General features: G+C 44.0%; 1 protein-coding gene across 1 annotated transcript in view; it reads left to right on the top strand.

Annotated features, from left to right (window-relative positions):
• Nucleotides 1-20,833, top strand: part of LOC149279350 (olfactomedin-like protein 2B) — a 140,418-nt gene that overhangs the window by 111,204 nt on the left and 8,381 nt on the right. The window contains exons 5-6 of the mRNA XM_089501311.1: nt 14,354-14,564; nt 16,897-17,427. Coding sequence (XP_089357437.1) covers nt 14,354-14,564; nt 16,897-17,427 — 742 coding nt within the window. The remainder of the gene's footprint in view (nt 1-14,353; nt 14,565-16,896; nt 17,428-20,833) is intronic.

A 20,833-nucleotide genomic window follows, 5' to 3' on the forward strand; every position in this document is an offset into this window, starting at 1 on the left:
AATTGCTTTATTGTTCGATTTTGGATAAATTTGGCCACGGTCAAAATCCCGGTATTATCCCCAACCGTGACACTCATTATCATATTTCTTAAACGTTATAAACCACAAATTCTTGGCTACAAGCCAACCATATAACACCGTATATCTATAGGGCTGGTAAGGGCGTAACAAACCACGTCACCTGTAGAGGCTGCCGGCGTCCAAAGCCCAGCAACCACACGTCACCCAACGTATCACCTGAGCAAGGCGCCCAGGGAGTGTTCTGCACTTCCGCCCTGAGGCATGTGCACCACGAGTACAACCATACCTTAGATAGTTGTCTCAAGCACCGAACCAGCCAACCACATATTAACAATGACCAAAATGTAAACACCAACCGCCACAGCCTGTAACGTGCGACCCCTTGCACCGTTACTGGCCCCCCAAAACCTCCAAGGCCCGCTCTATCCCTGACTGAATAGCCAGATTCCATAAATCTAAACCCACCTCCGATAAGTGGACGCCGAATGAAATTGGAAACGGGACAGCGCGGAACCGTCCGCATGTACCAAAAAAGAAGACGGGCCATCCGGCCTCACAGCCCCATAGGCACGCAAACCGGCAACCGGACAAACCGGGCTGCCTGGACACTCCACGAGCTCCACATACAGCCCCTTACCACCCTGATCAGTCTTGGAACGCCTAATCAGAATACTAACCGTATTGCCACGGCAAACCACATCCGCAGCCTGAATCCCACCCTGAACGGACTTTGAGGGGCTCACTAATTCCCCAATCCGAAATGCACCGAAAAAGGCCAATGAAAATGCACAACGAAAGAGCAAAACTTCAAACGACGATGAACAAACACCTTGCAGCTTGCCCACGAGACCCACCAACATCCCATACGACACGGGACGCCTGGAATCCGCCACCTTGGGGCCCTTTTTAAACCCTTTAACCGCCAGTCGCACCGAAAAAACTTTAGTCACATCAGGAACACCTTTCTCCTTAAAGACAAAAGCCAGGGCCGCCATACGGCGATCCAAACCTGACACGGATACTTTTTTGCTAAACAAGTACCCAATAAACCACGATAATACCTCAGCCATGTCCACCTCCCCCGTCAGCTTCCTTTGCGATCCGCTCAAAGCACTCCCACTCCTGCCATGTTCTGTCATAAAAGGCCCGCGTGGAAGGAACCAGCGACCGCGATCGAAGCTGTTCAGCCATCACTCTGCCAGCGTCCACATCCAATCTGGAAACCGACAGCTGTCGCGGGCAGCCTGAGGCGCCAGCCGGAAAAACCTGTCCCACTGTGAACGAGACAAGGAATCAGCTACACCGTTATCAACCCCCGGCACGTGAATAGCCCGAAAACATATATTCAGCTGAAGGCAACGTAACACTAACCAACGCAATAGCTTCAAAACCGGCAAAGAAGAAGAGGAGATATTATTCACAGCATGAACAACGGATAAATTATCGCACCAAAACCTAACATGTTTGTTGGCCAAGTGGTCCCCCCACAGCTCCAAGGACACCAAGATCGGAAAGAGTTCTAAAAACGTCAGGTTCCTAGTCAAACCTCTAGATTCCCAACCCGTAGGCCAATGCCGAGCACACCAAGAACCCTTAAAATAAGCGCCAAAACCCAAGGAACCCGAGGCATCGGTCCACAGTTCCAATTCCGAACTGGAAACCGGAGGCGCAAGCCACAATGAACAACCGTTATATTCGCAAAGAAAAGTATCCCAAACTTTCAGATCCTCCTTCAAAGCCACGGTAAGCCTAATAAAATGATGGGGGGCCTTAACCCCGGCTGTAGCCAAGGACAGCCGTCGTAAGAAAACCCTCCCCATGGGCATGATCCGGCACGCGAAATTAAGTTTGCCAATCAATGACTGTAATTGCTTCAAGGTAACCTTAGAAACCTGCAGAAAACTTGCAACCATGAAACGCATATCATGCACCTTATCCAACGGCAACCGACAAACCATCTCCTCTGAATCCAACTCGATACCCAGAAAACTCAAACATGTACAAGGGGACACCGTCTTGTCCGGTGCCAAAGGTATTCCGAAATCCCGAGAAACCTGAATCACCGTAGCCAATAAAACACTACAATGAGACGCAGAAGGAGGGCCAATACATAGAAAATCGTCGAGATAATGAATGACGGACGGTAAACCCGACACCTCCCGCACAACCCATTCGACAAATGAACTAAAAACCTCGAAATATTTACAAGAGATCAAGCAACCCATCGGGAGGCATTTATCCACAAAATATTGCCCGTCCCATTGGCACCCCAGCAAATGGAAACACTCCGGATGTACCGGCAACAACCGGAAAGCCGCCTCCACATCAGTCTTGGCCATCAATGCCCCTCGTCCAAAAGAACGCACCCACTCTACAGCCTGGTCAAAGGAAGTATACGACACCGTACTCAAATCTGGGTCAATTCCATCATTGACCGATTGCCCTTTCGGGTAAGACAGATGGTGGATGAGCCGGAATTTACCCGGCTCCTTCTTGGGAACAACCCCCAAAGGGGATAAACGTAAATTAGGCAAAGGACAAGACAGGAAAGGGCCTTCCATCCTCCCCAAAGCCACTTCCTTACTCAATTTATCGGACACAACATTAGGAAAGGACAAGGCGGAGCGTAAATTCCGAACAACAGTAGTAACTGCGCATTCCTTAAAAGGAATCCGAAAACCGTCCCTGAACCCACAAAGTAACAAAGCAGCCGCCTCTTGATCAGGATAGTTAGTCAGCCACGGTACCATCCTCTCTACCAGTACCGGAGTCACCCCCTTTTGCTCCAGCCGCCCCTTTAACCTTCTTTTGCTTCTTAAAGCACTTGGAGAAGGGGTGGGACCCATTGCATCCCGAGCACTCGTGCTTGAATCTGCACAAGGACCCCCATTTACACAACCCCTCATTATATTTCCAGCAATAGCCCTTTTGCATGCCGGCCGATGAGCCAGAACTGGAATTGTCACCGGCCGCTGCTGGAAAGGGCTGGGATTGACTGCGGCCAGGTGTCATAACCCTAAGCCACAAAGAAATATCCTTATGATCCCATCGCAAACCCTTCTGAAAAGCCATCCTTTGTCGAAATTGCTCATCATAGCGGAGCCACGACTGACCCCCATAAACCCGGTAAGCTTCCCCAATACTATCCATGTAACCAAATAGACCGCTACAGTGCTCAGGATTCTTCTGCCCGATTACACTGGCTAAAATGGCAAAAGCCTGAAGCCAATTTGAAAAGGTTCTTGGAATTAAACGATAACGCCTTTTTTCCTCCTCCTCCTTCTTAACCTCTTCACCTTTCTTCACCCTGTCCAAATTAAATTTACCCAAAGGAAGCAAAGAAAAAATCTCGACGTACTCCCCTTTCCAAATCTTTTCCCGGACCTCGTCTTTCAGATGGACACCCAAGGGCGCCTCAAAGCACACATAGACCTCACCCCTGGCTGCATCCGCCAAACGAACGGCAGCCTGATCACCCTGTTTGTCCCCCACAACAGGACCCGAACCGCTCGATCCAGAAGGAGCAGGCACTGCAGGCGCCACAGGTCCGGTAGGACCTTGCAATGGACTAGCTACCGGAGATCCTACCCCCGCCACTGTCGCCACAGGGGGCACTGACACTGCCTGACTGCCCGCAACGCCATAAGACCCCCAAGCCTGCGCCGGGGTTCCAGCACCCTGCAAACCACAACGTACTAATAAATCTCTAAAACCATCAACAAATTGAGACAAAGCAGGTAAAACGGCACTGTGTGGATTCAAATTAGCACCCTGAGCTAACAACTGCTGCCCAGAAGGGATAGCACCCTGCTGCATAGGTAAAACATGTCCAGCTGCGGTATCCACAGCCGCCGAAGACACATGAGGCGCAGAAAAAACACTTAAAGCTCCAGGCAAACCTGCACTAGCAACCACTGAACCCCTAAGATCCTGTGACCCCACTTGACCCCGTGACCCAGCATAACCTAAAAAACTACTGGGGATATTAGCAGCATGGGAAGAAAAATTAGGAAAAGAATGATCAGCAGTATGCTCACCCCTCGCCAGGCCAGCTGCAGGGGAAGATGTAGAGGGCATAGCCTCCCGAGTTGGCAAAGTACCAGGCACCGGCGTGAACAGCTCAGGCGTACCGGGGTCCTCGACTGTGCTGGCAGGAACGAGGTCATCCAGACGTCCATCAACAGCCCTGCCCCCGCGAGAACCGCCCACTCTGCCGCGACGACGCGAATCCTGCCCACCGCTGGAACCACCTTCAGGCACCTGCTGCCTCCGGGCGAGAGCCCCGGAGCGTGAGGAATGAGAAGCATCGTCAGGACGTACCCCATCAGCTGAGCCAGACGACGCAGCCGGATCCTGCCGCACCGGAACATCCGAAACGCCCGCCATCTCGTCTTCAGAAGCGCTGCTAGGAGAACCGCAGATAGGTGAAATGTCAGGGCTTGACCGTCTCGGTAATCGCGGCTCCCTGGAACGTCCGGTCCTCGCTGATGCCCTGCTCCGTTTAGCGGACGAACGGCCAGCACGCCTGGCCTCAACCGAAGCGGGTCGTGAGCGCCCAGACGCCTCGGGACTAAGGCGCGACGGGGGGCGAGTCACCCGGGTCCTCGTGGAGCGTAGGGCCCTAGCCGGTTCGGGTGACACCGGCACATCAGGTTGTTGAGACTCGGACAACAGCTCAGCCACTCGATCACGCAGCAAACCCGTCCCTTCGGATGTAAGCCTGGAACGAAGCTCCCGCAACAATTCTTCCATGATCACAGCAGAAATAATTACGTGGACCAACAAGAATTTCGCCTACTTAAAAAACCTACAAGCTCATCTGTGAGCAGGTTCCCAAATTTATTTAGTTGATGACACCCAGTGCCCTCCCCTTCTTCCTGTTCCTGAACATTCAGAGTGTGGGGGCAAAAGTTCACACAGGGGCCAAGCAGTCACAGAGGATGTATGTATCTAACCAATATTTTAACCCCTTGTTAGGTCATGGGGTGCTCCTCGTTCCTTCCCCGGTCATGGTGCCCCTACACCTATTTCTTGCTCCGGGGCTGGTCTTTTCGTGGATAATGGTTTTTATGTACAGATGACTTTGCCACTTTTTCAGCTTCCATTAGGAATTCTTAAATACCATTTGACTGCTACGAGTAGTCATTTCATAATTTTCATGGATTTTTATCCAGCATAGCTTTATTTACTAACGGTTGGTGAAACTACTGAAACTGCACAAAATAATGGTATTTTTATTTTTTTTAAACCCAACAATGTATTTCAAGTGTATATAAAGGAAGTCCTGTAATACCGTATTTGCTCGATTATAAGACAACCCCCCAAAATCTGAATATTAACTTATGAAAAAAAAGAAAAAGCCTGAATATAAGACGACCCTATAGGAAAAGTTTTACCAGTAAATGTTAGTTCATTTAAACTATGTGAACAATTGTTTGTTAATAAAAGCTATGATTGAGAAAAATATTTTGTTTTTATTTCCTTTTTTTTTTTTCAACCTGCCCCCTCAGTTATGCACATCTGCCCCCAGGCTTGCCACTCTGCCCCAGAAATGCCTTATACCCCATATATGGCACTGTGCCCCATGATATGCCTTTTAACCCTCGATATGCCACTGTGCCCCATGATATGCCTTTTGACCCCCTATGTGCCACTCTGCCTCCAGAAATGCCTTATACCCCTATATGCCCATGGCATTTAGGGTGTTAAAAGGCATATTATGGGGCAGAGTGGCATAAAGGGAGGTAAAAGGCATTTCAGGAGGCAGAGTGGCATTAAAGGGGTTAAAAGACATTTCACAGGGCACTCTGCCTCCAGAAATGCCTTACCAGTGCTTCTGAGTTGGGGGGGGGCGCATAACACAGGAGGATCCAGGTCCCCTGCATCTGAGCCCCCGGTGCTTAGTCCTGGCAGCATGTAGAGCTCCACGCGAATCGCGTAGAGCTCTACACGCTGCCCGGACTAAGCACCGGGGACTCAGAAGCACCGGTAAGTTGGGGGGGGGGGCATAACACAGGAGGATCCAGGTCCCCTGCATCGCTGTGGGGGATCTGGATCTTAGTCTCATAATCAGACCTATTTGAGGTCTGATTATAAGACGACCCTGATTATAAGACGAGGGGTATTTTTCAGAGCATTTGCTCTGGAAAAAACCTCGTCTTATAATCGAGCAAATATGGTATATATGTTTAGAACATTCTGACCTGGAAGCCAGCTGTTCTTTCTATTTTTTTCAATTATGAAACCTGTTTGTATAAAATGCAGTAAGATAAGAGGCAAAAATTAATCTCTGTAAATTAAATGGAAATGGATCTGGGTGCTAGTGTTTGATTTTGTTTGCTGTGTATTGGTAAGTGACCATATTTCCTTAAGATGTTAATTAATTTGCATTAATAAATCAGAAGACAATCCATTAAAGAATTTAATTACATTTAGTATAGCCTAACTCTAGACCAAGAAAATATTGGGCAATAGACTGGCAAATCTATATCTCCAAATGCCAAACCAGACTTGGAGAAATAGGGAAAATTTCTTTTGGCTCTGCTTGTTCTTTTCATTCCTTAACAATCTGGAAACACAGCTGTTCATAGAACATTTTTCCCCTCTAATTTATATTTAACATGCACCTAAGGTTTGAAGTTTGGCTCCACATTCTTATTTTGTTATTCCAAGAGAATGATAACATGTTTGGGACACAAAGGAAAAATGTTTTGCACATTGTATTTGAACTATTTCTCTATTAAAACAAATTATATGCTTCATTAAATGGTCTATTATTGTATTGAAAATTATGCTATTAGGGCTACATACATTAGAATATTGTAGAATATAAAATAGAGTATCTACTCTGATGGGCTATTTTGCACTCTGTACCTTAGTGATCTTACCCAGACTTTGTTACCTCGACACCTACATAAAAATTAGCTGTCTCTTCACTTTATAACCCTGATCTAGTCTCTCTTTATTTACAGGTGACTTTTGGTAATTAATTAGTTGAAACTAAATTTGTTATCCATGCTTGATTAATGTTATTAGTAGAAACTTAGCAAAGAAAATGGGATAATTGTGTCATTTTTGTCACATATTTTTGCTAAAATAAATCTAAATCTAATTATAATATATGTAATATAATTTAAATGTATATATGAAGTATCTGTTAAATACAACTATTTGGCGTTTTCTACAATCTGGAATTGTTAAGGACTGAATCCAGTCTGGATTAATGAGACAGACTGGTGGCGGCTGAATTCAGTCCCTTACACTACTGGGCCAAATGCTCATGACAAGCCAGTGCTGAAATTATTATCCCCTTTAATTTATAGCACCAACAATTTACATAGAGCGTTATAACCAACCTAATGTATTGAATTTCCAAAGTACATTGGCAATAAATATTGTAGATTCAAAACAACTTCTATTCCTTAAAACACAAATTAACATCAATGGCCAACAGATGTCGAATCTGACATTTTCATGACTATAACAAATATGGTGTAGATGGCCAAACTGCCCTGCAGTAACAAAATAGCCTCATAAAACATGTGCTTTCTGAAAGAAGAAACCCTAATGAATCTGTAAACTACAATTTTGGCAACAGTTACTAATTTAGTGCATAGTTGTGAGTAGTTTTTTAGCAGTTCCCAGAATTTTACACAATAATCACAGATTAATATGTTAGGGTCTTATGTAACCTTTATTAGATGCAAATCATATCTGTATAATCAAAGAATAACTGTAAATACTAACACAGCTTTAACCATTTAGTACCATGTAGCCACATTAATTATGTATCAGAAGCTAACACTTTGTCAGGCCTATTAGCATGGAGATACTTCACATTCCCACAGATGTTACTACTGTTACTATTGCTGCTACTTTTTTGTTTATTCAACAAAGTTGTTTTTTTTCATTTTATATTTTTATGTCAGTCTGGTTCCTGGTCCCTAACATCTTTAGAGTCTGAGATGTAGCTCTTGTTTTTTATGTGATTCCTCTGAGCATTGCACGGTCTAACCTTGGGGTGAATTTGCTAGGACGCCCACTCCGGGGAAGATTGGCAACTGTCTTGAATGTTTTCCACTTTTGAATAATCATTCTCACTGTAGAATGATTGACTTTAAATTGTTTTGAAATTACCTTATAACCCTTCCCAGATTAATGGGCAGAAATAGTTGTTTTTCTAAGATCATTGCTGATGTCTTTCCTCCTTGGCATTGTGGTAACGCACACCTGAATGCTTTAGACCAGCAAACTGCTAAAACATTGGCTTTTGTAGAATTGGTCACAATTGCTGATGATCATTTAATCAAGGGAATTCCTTCCTATGGAAGCAGTAAGAGTGTACATAGTTTTTCACACATGGCTTCACTATTTTGGGTTTATTTTTGTTAAATCATGTAATATGTCATGTGCTGTTGTTTATCTGAGATTGTATTTACCTAATGTTTAGACCTGTTAAGGAACAACTGATGCTGCTAACCATCCTGTGGTCAAATGGTAGCTTCCCTTTGAACAAGATTAGGTTAAAACCAAAACAGACAAAAAACAATCCAAGGCAGCCATCAGCCTAATACGGCTGCTTACTACCATGGTAGTCATTGCTGTTACAAAAAGGTTACGCTGCTAGTTGATGTATTGTGATCTGTAATTCTGACATTACAGACACTTCCAACTGAGAACTCCCTTTACTCGTAAACAAAATTAAAGAATAAAAAGAATACATGAAGAAAAATTAAATTAGGCTTTTTTTATCACTGATGTCATTGGAAACACTATTTATCCATGAATTGCATAGCTTGTTCTTAATATCGTATATATAGGTTTCTCTAGGTAACGCATCAGATGTGGGCTAGTGCATCCTAGGTCAGTCTAAATTCTTAAAGCAGAGTTTATAAAAAAAACCACAATTGGCCCATCCTGACCAGTCAACACTGCACTGGCCCACCCTAGGGGTGGGTGCAGGTGCTCATTGTGGTTGTAGTGCAAAAGTTATACCAGGCACAAGACAGGATTGTGCGAGCTGTAATTGATTTAGCCTTTCAGCTAGTGTTAACTGATACAGAGTTGGCATAGGACCACACTTTGGCCAAGCTTCGGTAAAGCTTTACAATTGTCTCTTAAATATGACAATAGCAAAAGTATGACAATTGAACAGCCTTCCAGGGGAAAAAAGCCCACTTCACTTTGAGCAACTCACCCATCCCTACTGTATTTTGTAGATCATTTCAGTACGTAGCCAATATTTTGAGAAATAGTAATCAAAGTACATGGATTATTTTCAGTGCTCTGTTGAATGACGCAACTTTGGAAAAAGTGAAGGGTACCCTTAAAAATATGCGTCATTCAAGCTAAACTATTGCATAATCCATAAATAAAATAGACACACTTCAGAGGTGTTATGTTGTGCAGAGGTGTTATATAAACTATTTTATTTATAGTATGCTAGGTGCAGAATTACAAAATTGCTTTTAAACAACTACATAAAGAACCATTGTGAAAACAAATAAGCATGTGTTCAAAGTTGTCTGGTTTGTATACCAAAGTAAATGTATGACCACTACCCCACTTTATGTCCCTAACTCCTCTTTCTGAAAATACCAGCAACACCTAATTTTTTATATTTTCATATTTTTGCCAGGTGCTACAGTTCAAGACTTGTGCAGACTCTTCTAATGTAGTGGCCTAATATATTTTTTTCTGTTACATAATGATGCATTTGTTATTTATTATTTAGTTAAGATACAGAATAAGCCCTATAAGAACTTTAAGAATGTTTTTCTTATTAACATTGTTGTGAAAATCGCTAAATAATATACAGTGCTGTGAAAAAGTATGTGCCGCTTCCTGATTTCTTATATTTTTGCTTATTTGTCATATGTAAAATTTTACCTCTTCACTCTTAGGGGTTTTCAGTCTGGGAGCAACTTTGCAATATTTTGCTTATTTCGGTTCAGCCATTATACCCCTTTTCTGTCAATAGTGTACCCATGTAAACTATATGTTGTTTTTTCAAGGAGTGAGAACTTTCTTTTGATTTCATAAATTAGTATGATGGGATTGCAACAACCGAGAGTATATCATAAGGAATATTTGGACTATTTTCAGGCAGCTGTTTGGCCACTAATCACTGCCAAAGTTGGTCAGAAATAATGTCCTTTGTCACAGGTTATGTGTTATGGCAGAGAAATCCAGCCTAGATTGTTCATTGCATCTCCAGAAATTCCTCACATGCATAGGTTTGTTGTGGTTTTTTGGACAATGCAGTGCTCACCTTGAACATATGTGTCACTGATTCCAAACTTAAAATTTTCACATTTTGCTGTACTGGCCATATGTCTCATTTGGGCCTTTTTAGCAACCCCCCTAAATGTATATATTTCTGTAAAGCAGACAACTCAGAGTATCTAATTAGGGGCATTTGGACAGTCTTCATGCAGCTGTTTGGACAAAAATCTCTCTCAAAGTTAGCCATAGAAATAATTTCCTGTGTTTTTGTCACCAAGATGTCTGTGTTGCTTAGGGTTTCTTGCACAGGTTATGTGTTATGGTACAGAAATCCAGCCTAAATTGTTCAGCTGCATCTGCAGATTGCAGAAATACCCCACATGCATAGGTTTTTGACTTTATGTACATTACAGGTCACAAGTTGGAACACCGGTATATTGAATCAGATTGTTTTGCTTAGGTCCATGCTTTCTATGAAGCAGCGTAGCAATCAGGCCCGGACTGGCCATCGGGCACACCGGGCATTTGCCCGATGGGCCGGGCCGCGGCAGGGCCGGATTGATTTAGGGGCTGATGGAGCTGCAGCTCCAGACCCCTACCTTAAAATAGGCCCAGTCAGGACCTTAAGCCCGCCGCAACTGCGACCGGGTCCGCCACTCTAAGGGGCCGGGAAGCCCCCACCAAGGCCGGCCTTAGGGGTCTGCGGCCGCCCCGGGTTTAAATTAAAACATCGGAGGTTTTTTTGTTTACTTTATTTAACATCCTCCTTGTTAAATAAAGTTTAAAAAAAACAAACCCCGATGTCTTAATGTAAGCTCTATGCGGCCGCAGACCCCTAAGGCCGGCCTTGGTGGGGGCTTCTCGGCCCCTTAGAGTGGCAGACCCGGTAGCAGTTGCGGCGGGCCTAAGGGGCAGGTGCCCCTTATGCCCTGCGTTAGCCCAGTCAGTCCGGTCCTGACTGGGCCTATGTTAAGGTGGGGGCCTGGAGCTGCAGCTCCATCAGCCCCTAAATCAATCCGGCCCTGCCGTGGGCCCGGACGCAGTTGCTGCTTGCTCCGGCAACAAGGTAAGTAGGGTGAGGGAGTGGGGTGCAGTGAGAAGGGCAGAGGGGGGTTAGATAGTGAGAAAGGAAAAAATCCTGATTTCTCCTAAATTGCACTATATGACTGCATTCGTTGGAATATTATTCTTTAGGTATTCATATCATAAAGTAAACACCAATAAAAATGAGGTTAACTTTTACATGGTTAAATAACGATTTGCGGGAACGGTTGGAGCAAACGTGTTCATTCTGCAGCGGAGTTGGAAACAGCAAGTTTAAAAGGCAAACATATTAAGAAAAATTCTACAGTACAAATACAGACGGAGGGATTTGTTTAATTATTGACTGATGTACATTCTTGATAATGTGATAATTTTTTTTAGAAAAAGGAAAAAAAAAAAGATAGTGAGAAAGGGGGAGAGGGGATAGATAGTTAGATAGTTAAAATAGTACATATTAAGAAGTGGGGAAGGGGGTACATAGTGAGAAGGGGCAGATAAGAAGGGAAGGGGTAGATAGGGAGAGGGGGGAATGTGTGAATGCGTATGAGAATGAATAAATGTGTGGATGAATTGCGTGAATGCGTATGACAATGAATTCATGTGTGGATGAATTACTTGAATGATTTTTGAGACTGCATTAATGAATGTGTTAATGATTTGTGTGAATGAGTGAGTAAATGCAAAGATGGTACATGAAGGGTGGGCTTTAACAATAAACAAATAAATAAAAATGGTCTGCTCAGGCTTAAATGCCCGGGCCTATTTTTTGACCCAGTCCGGGCCTGGTAGCAATCCTTCAGGAGTACATGTTCCCATAAACAGTATTTCATCAGGATAATTTTTCATGCAGCTATTTAGCCATCAGTCACTGCCAAAGTCATACGTAGCAATAATTTCCTGTGCTTTTTTTACCAACACTTCTATGTCGCTTAGATTTTTTGCACAGGTTATCTGTTATAGCAGAGAAATCCAGCCTAAATTGTTCAAACGCATCTCCACATTACGGAAATAACTCACATGCATATTTATTTATTGGGTTTTTCCAATTGGCAGATATGGAATTGTGCCAATTAAAAATCATTTTCCGCTTGTGGCTCACCCTAACTGAATGTAAAAAATAAATTTTTGGAAGCTTCTGTTTGGCATCAGTGGGAGTGATTTTGCAAGGAAAATGCCTGCCAGCAGGACATTTTCATCTTGCACATTTGGTCCCTAATGCTGGCATCGTCAAAGAGTATATTCCTTGGGATTTTTATTTGCAATTCTAGCAAGGTGTAGATCTTCACAGTTCCACATTTCTTGTGCAGCACATACATGTTGTACATGGCAAACTGAGTGAGGTAGATGGCCACCTTTTTGTACCATGTCTTGGTCGTCTTCAGCATCGGGTACGACTTTAGACACTGGTTGGAAAGAGACACTGACTAGGCCACTCCAGAACTTGTGTGTTGTTTATTTTTGGCCATTTAGAGTTCGACTTGCTTGTGTGCCTCAGATCATTGTCTTGCTGCATAACCAAACTGTGCTTGAGCTTTATGACCAATGTTCCATCTAATTTTCTCTTGTGCAAAAATTTTCAGAGAAAAAATTTTGTGCGCACAATATCTGCGCCGCATGAAGTTTAAAAAAAAATATTTTTTTTTTCTTTTTTTGGGAAAAACTTTTGTGCGCACAATTTTTGGACGTGTGCGCTCTCTAAAAAAGCTATGTGCGCGCGCACAAGCGCACAGCTTAGAGGGAACACTGTTTATGACACAAACTGACGCCCAGACATTCTCCTTCAGGATTTTCTGGTAGAGAGCTGAATTCATGGTTCCATCATCCAGTGGGCCAGAATATTCATAGAAATTTTGGAGTTGCATAAGCTTTCATGACCTGTCATGAGCCTAGAGACGGATCTTTCCTGTTCAGAAAAAAAGGCCAGTGAGAGTAATGGCGAGATGACCAAAGCCATTACTTTTGTGGAGGAGAAATTTGTTTCAGGAGTGTGTTGTGAGGATGATGGTTTGTTCAATAATTTGAAGTGATTACATCTTCTCTCACTGGTGAACTATTCCAATAGTTTACTTATTTAATTTCCTTTTAGTTTGAAATCCTCAAATATTGCATCATTTTAGTTTACAGAACACTAGGTATAATTATTTCCAACAACATCTAATAATGTAAGAAGCAACTGGCACATCATAATAATGTTTGGAAAACCAGTGACAAATGAACATGCTGTTATTTATGTTTTGCAAATAGTTTTGATCATAGGTCAAATTAGACAGCGTCATAAAATACATACACATAATGAAGTGCTGTATTTATTTGTATACATCTTTGAAAACCAACCAGTTTATACAGCTACAGTGGAGGTAAAATGCTAATTTGGATACATTTATAATTATTAATAATCTGTGTGTTATAAATTCATATATTAATTATTGCGATGAAACCTGATCGTTTTTGCATGTGGTGGGGTAAAATATAGAAGAAGTGCAAACAGTGTGTACAGTGCCGGCCTTAAGTATTCTGGTGCCCTATGCGGACTACTCCTCTGGTGCCCCCCCCACTCTGCCCCTGCTCACTGCCCCCCCTCACTGCCCCTTCTCACTGCCCCCCCTCTGCCTCTTCTCACTGCCCCCCCTCTGACCCTTCTCACTGCCCCCCCTCTCTGCCCCTTCTCACTGCCCCCCTCTGCCCCTTCTCACTTCCCCTTCTCCCTATCCTTACTGGCCTCGTTGCCGGAGTCCTGCGGTGGGAGCGGGAGGCGTCCATCTTCCCAATCTGCCGCGGTGCGCGCTTCACAGCTGAGCGCCGGAATAATGGAGGATGTTAAATAAAGTAAAAAAAAAAACGATGCTTTAATTTAAGTCCCGGGCAGGCGCCCCTGTTGCCACACAGTTCGCACACCCCTAAGGCTGGCCCTGAGTGTGTATGAATTTTGATGTTCTCAATTCTAAAGATTAGTAAACATTGTTCATTTATTTCACATGGCATGCTATTCTAAATAAAATGTTACATTAGTATTTGTGTTGGTTGTCCACTAAACTGATATATTGAAACATTGTTTTCCATAAAGGACAAATATGAGGAAAGATTTTTGAAAGATGAGCAATTAAAAACAGAGAGCACAAAGCCAAGAGTCTATGCACCACCACAGCAAGTAAAGAGGAGGCCACTTTCACATAGACAGTTTGAGGTGAGGCCAAAGCCCGCTCCAAACCCATCTGTCATTCGGGGGCTCACATTTTACAAGGCCAAAGTCCCTGAAGATGACCTAGAAGAACAGCGTGAGTGATTTTATCTTTTCTGTAAACAACAAAATAAAGCACGTAATTTCTGTAAATATTGTAAAATATGGGCATTCACCACTTTAAGTTGCACTGTTATATGGTAGGGCTTTCATATAATTTCCTGTAACAGTTTGGAACAATGCAGTTGAGCTTTTTTGAACAGTAAAAGAAGTTGCATAATAGCATGGAAATATTATGGTTACACTAGAAGATAAATATATCCCATAACCATAGTGTTAAAAAAATGAAATGTGAAGACCACATGTGACCAAAGTGAAAAGGATAAGGTGCACGCACAAAGATATACAAAAATAAAACAATGCTATACAAACATGTACATAAAGAAAAAATATACCATATATGACAATAGAAAAGCAATACCCGTGAAAAGACTGTATCATGGAGATCCCCCAATGTTTCCGCACAATGTGTTTATCAAGGTTGCTCTATTGGCTCTTCATATTGGTGTAAGCCCTGGGATGTTGTACCACAATTGTGTTTTTTATTATCAAATTGGGTGTGTTTCTCTACAATCTCTCCTTTCTCTAAGTGACTGAAATGAAACAGATGTGTAATGCTTTTATTGTTAAGACAATTAGAAATTCCTGAGCTGTGTGCAGTAGGCAATGAACTGATTTAGTGCCCAGCCAAAGACATCTTCTTTATATATATAATATATGTATATACAGAATTTGAACAGGAAATTGCTCGGCAGTATCAATAAATCTGTATTAGTGCCACCAGAAAACATTCATTCAGCAATGATGAAGGAAAAATCAAGAACATTTTGCAGGACTTCTTACTCAATAACCTTCCATCCAACCAATGAAATTTCAGTTGAAGAACAGTGTGATAAATGAAGAGATCTTTGATTACATCTAGGTTTTTATGTCACATATTTGAAAAAAAAATGTACCGTATTTTCCGGTGTATAAGACGACTTTTTAACCCGTGAAAATCTAATCAAATGTCGGGGGTCGTCTTATACGCCGGGTACTGAAACTTACCGAGCCGGACTGGAGAATCACGAATCTCTAGGGGAGGGGCGAGCGGAGAAGCCGCCTCCCCTGGGCCGGTCTTCAGGGCCGCGCCGAGGTAGGTGCAAGATTGTGATCTCCCCAACTAGCCCTGATCAGCGGGCGCCCAATGAGCAGGGCTGGTTGGGGAGATCACGACCTCCCTCTAACTAGCCCAACATTAGGGAGCTCAAGGTCTGGCAGGGTTACGATACAGATCTCCCGCAGCGGTGCAGGGGACCTGCATACTACTCTCCGATACGCTCAGACAGCCTCCCCTGCCTGCACTTTCCACGGGGAGGTTGTCTAAGCGCATCACGCAGATGTTCACCGGCAGCGGCGATGCGTGTAAACCCCCGCTGCCAGCACGTCTGCTCGGTGTGCTTTAACAATCTCCCGTGCCGGGAATTCCCACGGGGGGAGTCCAGGCAAGGGAGATTGTTAAAGCACATTGTGCAGACGTGCCGGTAGCGGAGGTTGTTTACGCTCGCCGGTGAACGTCTGCACAGTAAGCTTTAACAATCCTCCTTACCAGTTCAGAACGGTATACCGTTGTATACCGTTCTGCGTAGAATAGATGTCCCCTGCCGGCCCCCGGGACTCCGGGAGTCTGCACTGGTAAGTCTAGGGGAGCACATCTTGGGGGGAACACAGAGTGGCAGCATATCTCGGGGGGACACACAGTGGCAGCATATCTCGGGGGAGGGAACACAGAGTGGCAGCATATCTCGGGACACACACACAGAGTGGCAGTGTGTGTAAAGGCAGGGGTGTGTGGTGAGGGCAGTGTATAAATGTGTATGTATGGACAGGCGTATGTTAGTATGTGTAGATATATATATATATATGTGTGTGTGTGTAAGGGCAGTGTATGTATGTATATGTCTGTGTATGGGCAGTGTATGTGTATATGTGTGTTTGTAAGCTGGTGTGTACGTGTATATGTGTGTAAAGGAAGGGGTGTGTGAGGGCAGTGTATATCTATACATGTGTGTGTGGACAGGCATATGTTAGGGAGAGCTGACCCACCCAATCCAAGCAGGCTTTGTGTACAACAACCAGCCAATCACCAGTAAGATACATTGCTTGCCGTGATTGGCTGGTTGTTGTATACTGGGTAGAGGGGTAGTCTTATACGGCGAGTAAAGCCCAAACTCTATATTTTAACTGGAAAAGTTGGGGGTCGTCTTATACGCCCAGTCGTCTTATACGCCGGAAAATACGGTACTATATAACTTGTATGGTATCATGCATCGGTGTATTTCTACTGTCTTATGTGGAGATTTAACATTTTAAATCTGCTTCTGTGACAGATGATGACTTTTTCAGTGGAGATAATGCAATAGATATGCTGATTGAAGACCAACTGATAAAACACAAATTCCAGAATCCTAGCACTACTGAAGAACCAATTCCATCAACAATGACTTTCACGTCAAATAATGTTATAACAGATACCCAAACATCTATACCTGCACTTTCAAGCTTAGGAGCCACAATCCCTGAATCAATTCCTAGCTCAGTATCTACCATAACATCTGATGTGCTGACAGATGCTACAGAAAAAATAATTACATCACAAGTTACTACAGAAGAAGTGACAACTACCCAAATGCCAACAACTACTACTATGACACTGGTCACAACAACAGGTTCCACTGAGAGACTAACAGGGGCCTCATCTACTACGAAGGCAACCACCACTGCATCTGTTAACACAGACACTGTCAATCCAATGAAGTCACATGGTCCCACAACAAGTTTAAAGCTTCAGAAACCAACTAGAGCAACGCCAAATTCTGATGACAACAAAGAAGATGAAGATGATGTCCGAAAAGTAATTGGTAAGCACCAACATTATCTTCTATAGCAAGGATGAGTTTAATTCTATAGCTGTACGATAAAGACACCAGGGTTTAACATAGCATTTACATAATTTTATTGTTACATGTTTAGTGAGGTTGATACAAAAAAAGTTTATCAAGTACAGACATATCCAAAATATTTCTATTGACAATGTTTCAGTTGAAGACTAACAATAATATATAACAGTATTTACAGTTTAATATCATTCATTTGCCTTCAATAATATGTGTTTTATTAAATACTAACTAAGAAAATCCTAAATCTCTGGAAATATATTGGTCTTAGAGGAGTCCTTCTAAGTTTTCTTTTAGTTTTTTTTTTTAACCCCTTAAGGACAATGGGCGGTCCCTAAACCCATTGAAAACAATGCATTTTGAGCCCGTACATGTACGGGCTTTGTCATTAAGGGGTTAATTCAATATTTATTTTGTTTTCAGTAAGAGGAGCATACAATTAATATCAGTCAACATTAAAGTACATATACTGATGAAACATGAATGTCATGTTTCATCAGTATACGTACTGATGAAACCAGGGCCGGCCCAAGGCAAAATGCCGCCTGGGGCGAATTTTAAAATGCCGCCCCCCCCCTTATCTACCCTTCCTCTCCCTCCGTCCTTGCCGCCCCCCCTTATCTACCCTTCCTCTCCCTCCGTCCTTGCCGCCCCCCTTATCTACCCTTCCTCTCCCTCCGTCCCTGCCGCCCCCTCATTATCTACCCTTCCTCTCCCTCCGTCCTTGCCGCCCCCCCCTTATTTACCCTTCCTCTCCCTCCGTCCTTGCCGCCCCCCCTTATCTACCCTTCCTCTCCCTCCGTCCATGCCGCCCCCCCCCCCTTCTACTTACCTTTCAGCAGTCCTGCGGCACTCAGCCTTACAAGCCGGCACCGAGACCGAACAGGAAGACTCGCCGCAGAGGAGAGAGCGAGGGGCGCCAAGCGGGTACTGACAGCTTGGTAAGCGAAAACCACTCGGCGCCCCTTTCTCTCTCTTTCGCTTTAAAAAAAAAAAAAGGGCTTGGGGCGGCAAAGTGCCGCCTGGAGCGGTTGCCCCGCTCGGCTCCATTGTCGGGCCGGCCCTGGATGAAACATCACATGACGGGCATGTTTCATCAGTACATATACTGATGAAACATGCCATTTATGTGATGTAAAGTGTTGCCAGAACAAGTATTGCATGACACATGCTTACAAACAGGGGCGTAACTAGAAACCACGGGGCCCTGGTGCAAAAATTGCCCTGGGATCGCCAACTTCAACAGCTAGTCTGTGCCATCATTGCCCTCACACAATTGGACTGTGCCTTCTTTGCTCCTTGCCCCTTCCAACATACAAAAGACAGCTTGCTGAAATTCAAAGCTAGCATCAGAATGGGAAACAAAGGGCATTTAAGTGACTTTGAAGGTGGCATGGTTGGTGGTGCCAGACGGGCTGGTCTTGGTATTTCAGAAACTGCTGATCTACTGAGATTTACAATGAATGGTTCTATGACAACAGATGATAAAAAAATTAACTTGGCCACAAATTACAGGTTTGGCTGGTACTAGCTTAAATGAGCAATCAATCATTGGGAAATCAACTAAACTCAGCTCAGGAACAGGGGATTAAATATCTGCTGCAATCCCTGTAATACACTACAGTAGTATATTACAGCTTCTCCAATCAACCCTACAAAAGTACATTTTCTGCACACAAATAAACAATTGACTTGCAGTATGGTAAGTGAACAGTGAGCATCAATCTCAGCCTGTTTCACGCTCCAACTCTCATCAGTCTGTAACTACTGTTACTGACAAGTTAAAATGGTGTCGGCACATGATTGGAGTTCAAAAAAGTAAGGAAAAAATCCCACAGGTTGTTTTACCCATCAATCACAGCCATTACCATCAAAGAGACAACACTCACCCATTTTTTTGGGGCTACTTCTACCTATCAGTCTTTGATATGTAGCCTCCTACACACAGTCTCTTCCCACTTTACCTCATCAACAAGTGCCAAACCGGCTTTTAATGGCGCAAGAACGCCTTGTAATGACGGCTACACGTGGCGTGGAATGGATAAAGCATGACAAATTTTCAGAACTTTTGCAGTTAGTTTTCGCCAGTTTTGTCAGAGGCAATTTTCGTTAAAAATAAACTGTATATCATTTATACACTCCACATATGCGTGTGGATGTACAGATTACCATCTCAGTGGAATCAAAGGTTTTGCCACGTTCAGTAAATGTATGGTAAATGATTTTTACATTTTGCAATTGAGATGCTCGTATGTTCGTCTCTTGCGTCTTGGTGGCCCTAGAACTCTGGTGGGTGAGGGTAAAGAGCTTAGTCCAGTCCGCGTCCGTAAGTCAAACGTCACAGGAGGACTCCCAAGATCGGCAGAATGAGGGCATCGTGGCAGACAGCTGTGACAGTAGCATGTTGTAGAGCAAGGAGATGGCCCCAACCAGAAGGCATAATGTCTCAAAGACCGTGAGGTCTCTGTACAGACAGTGTTGATTCGGGAGGGAGGACACATAATGTGACAGTTGATGGTAGGTGAAACGGTCTAACCAGGACGGGGTCCCTTGTGTGTGAAAGTCTGTAAAGGGCAGAATATCCCGCTCCCCCAGAAGTGTATGCAGGCGGACAGGCCGTGGGACCTCCCTCTGGCCTGTCCCGGCGCAAAGTCCGGGTTCCGCCAGAGGGGCAACATGGGAGAGGGTTACGTGGAGAACCGAGTCAGTCGACCCACACTCCTCCACACCACCAGAGTAGCGGAGATCAAGGGATGCCGTGCCAGTCCACAGCCAATCCTAGGACCCCACAGAGCGTGAAGTACTCTTCCCCTCAACACACCCAGCTCCAGATTAACCCAGGGCTTCGCAGTCGGGCCCGAGATATTCCATTCAATAATTCACAGCAAGTGGATAGCCTGGTAATATTTTTGAAAATCAGGGAGAGCCAGTCCACCCCGAGATTTGGGGCGAGTGAGCTGAGAAAATTTCTGTCTTGGGCTCTTGTTGCTCCAGATACACTTGGTTACAGTGGAGCAGAGCGTAGCAAAGAATAATCGCAGCAACCGGATCGGCAGGGTTTGGAACAGGTAAAGAGCCCTTGGGAGCAGATTCATTTTGACCAGATTTATCCGACCTATCCAGGAGAGGAAGAGGGGCGCCCATCTGCGGAGATCCTCAGTTATGGTAGAAAGCAGCGGCGCAGAGTTAGCCTGATACAGGTACGTAAGATCAGCTGTCAACCAGACCCCCAAATATTGCATCGGGTCCGGGCACCACTTAAAAGGGAAACTAGCCTGAAGCGATGGGACCTGCTCAGGGGGGATGGATACTTTGAGGATCTCGGATTTGGAATAATTAATCTTTAGGTTCAACAGGGCTCCATAAAGTT

This window comes from Sceloporus occidentalis, unplaced genomic scaffold (genome assembly GCF_023333645.1).
Source record: "Sceloporus occidentalis isolate IW3139 unplaced genomic scaffold, rSceOcc1.0.p SCAF_170, whole genome shotgun sequence".
Classification (NCBI taxonomy): Eukaryota; Metazoa; Chordata; class Lepidosauria; order Squamata; family Phrynosomatidae; genus Sceloporus; species Sceloporus occidentalis.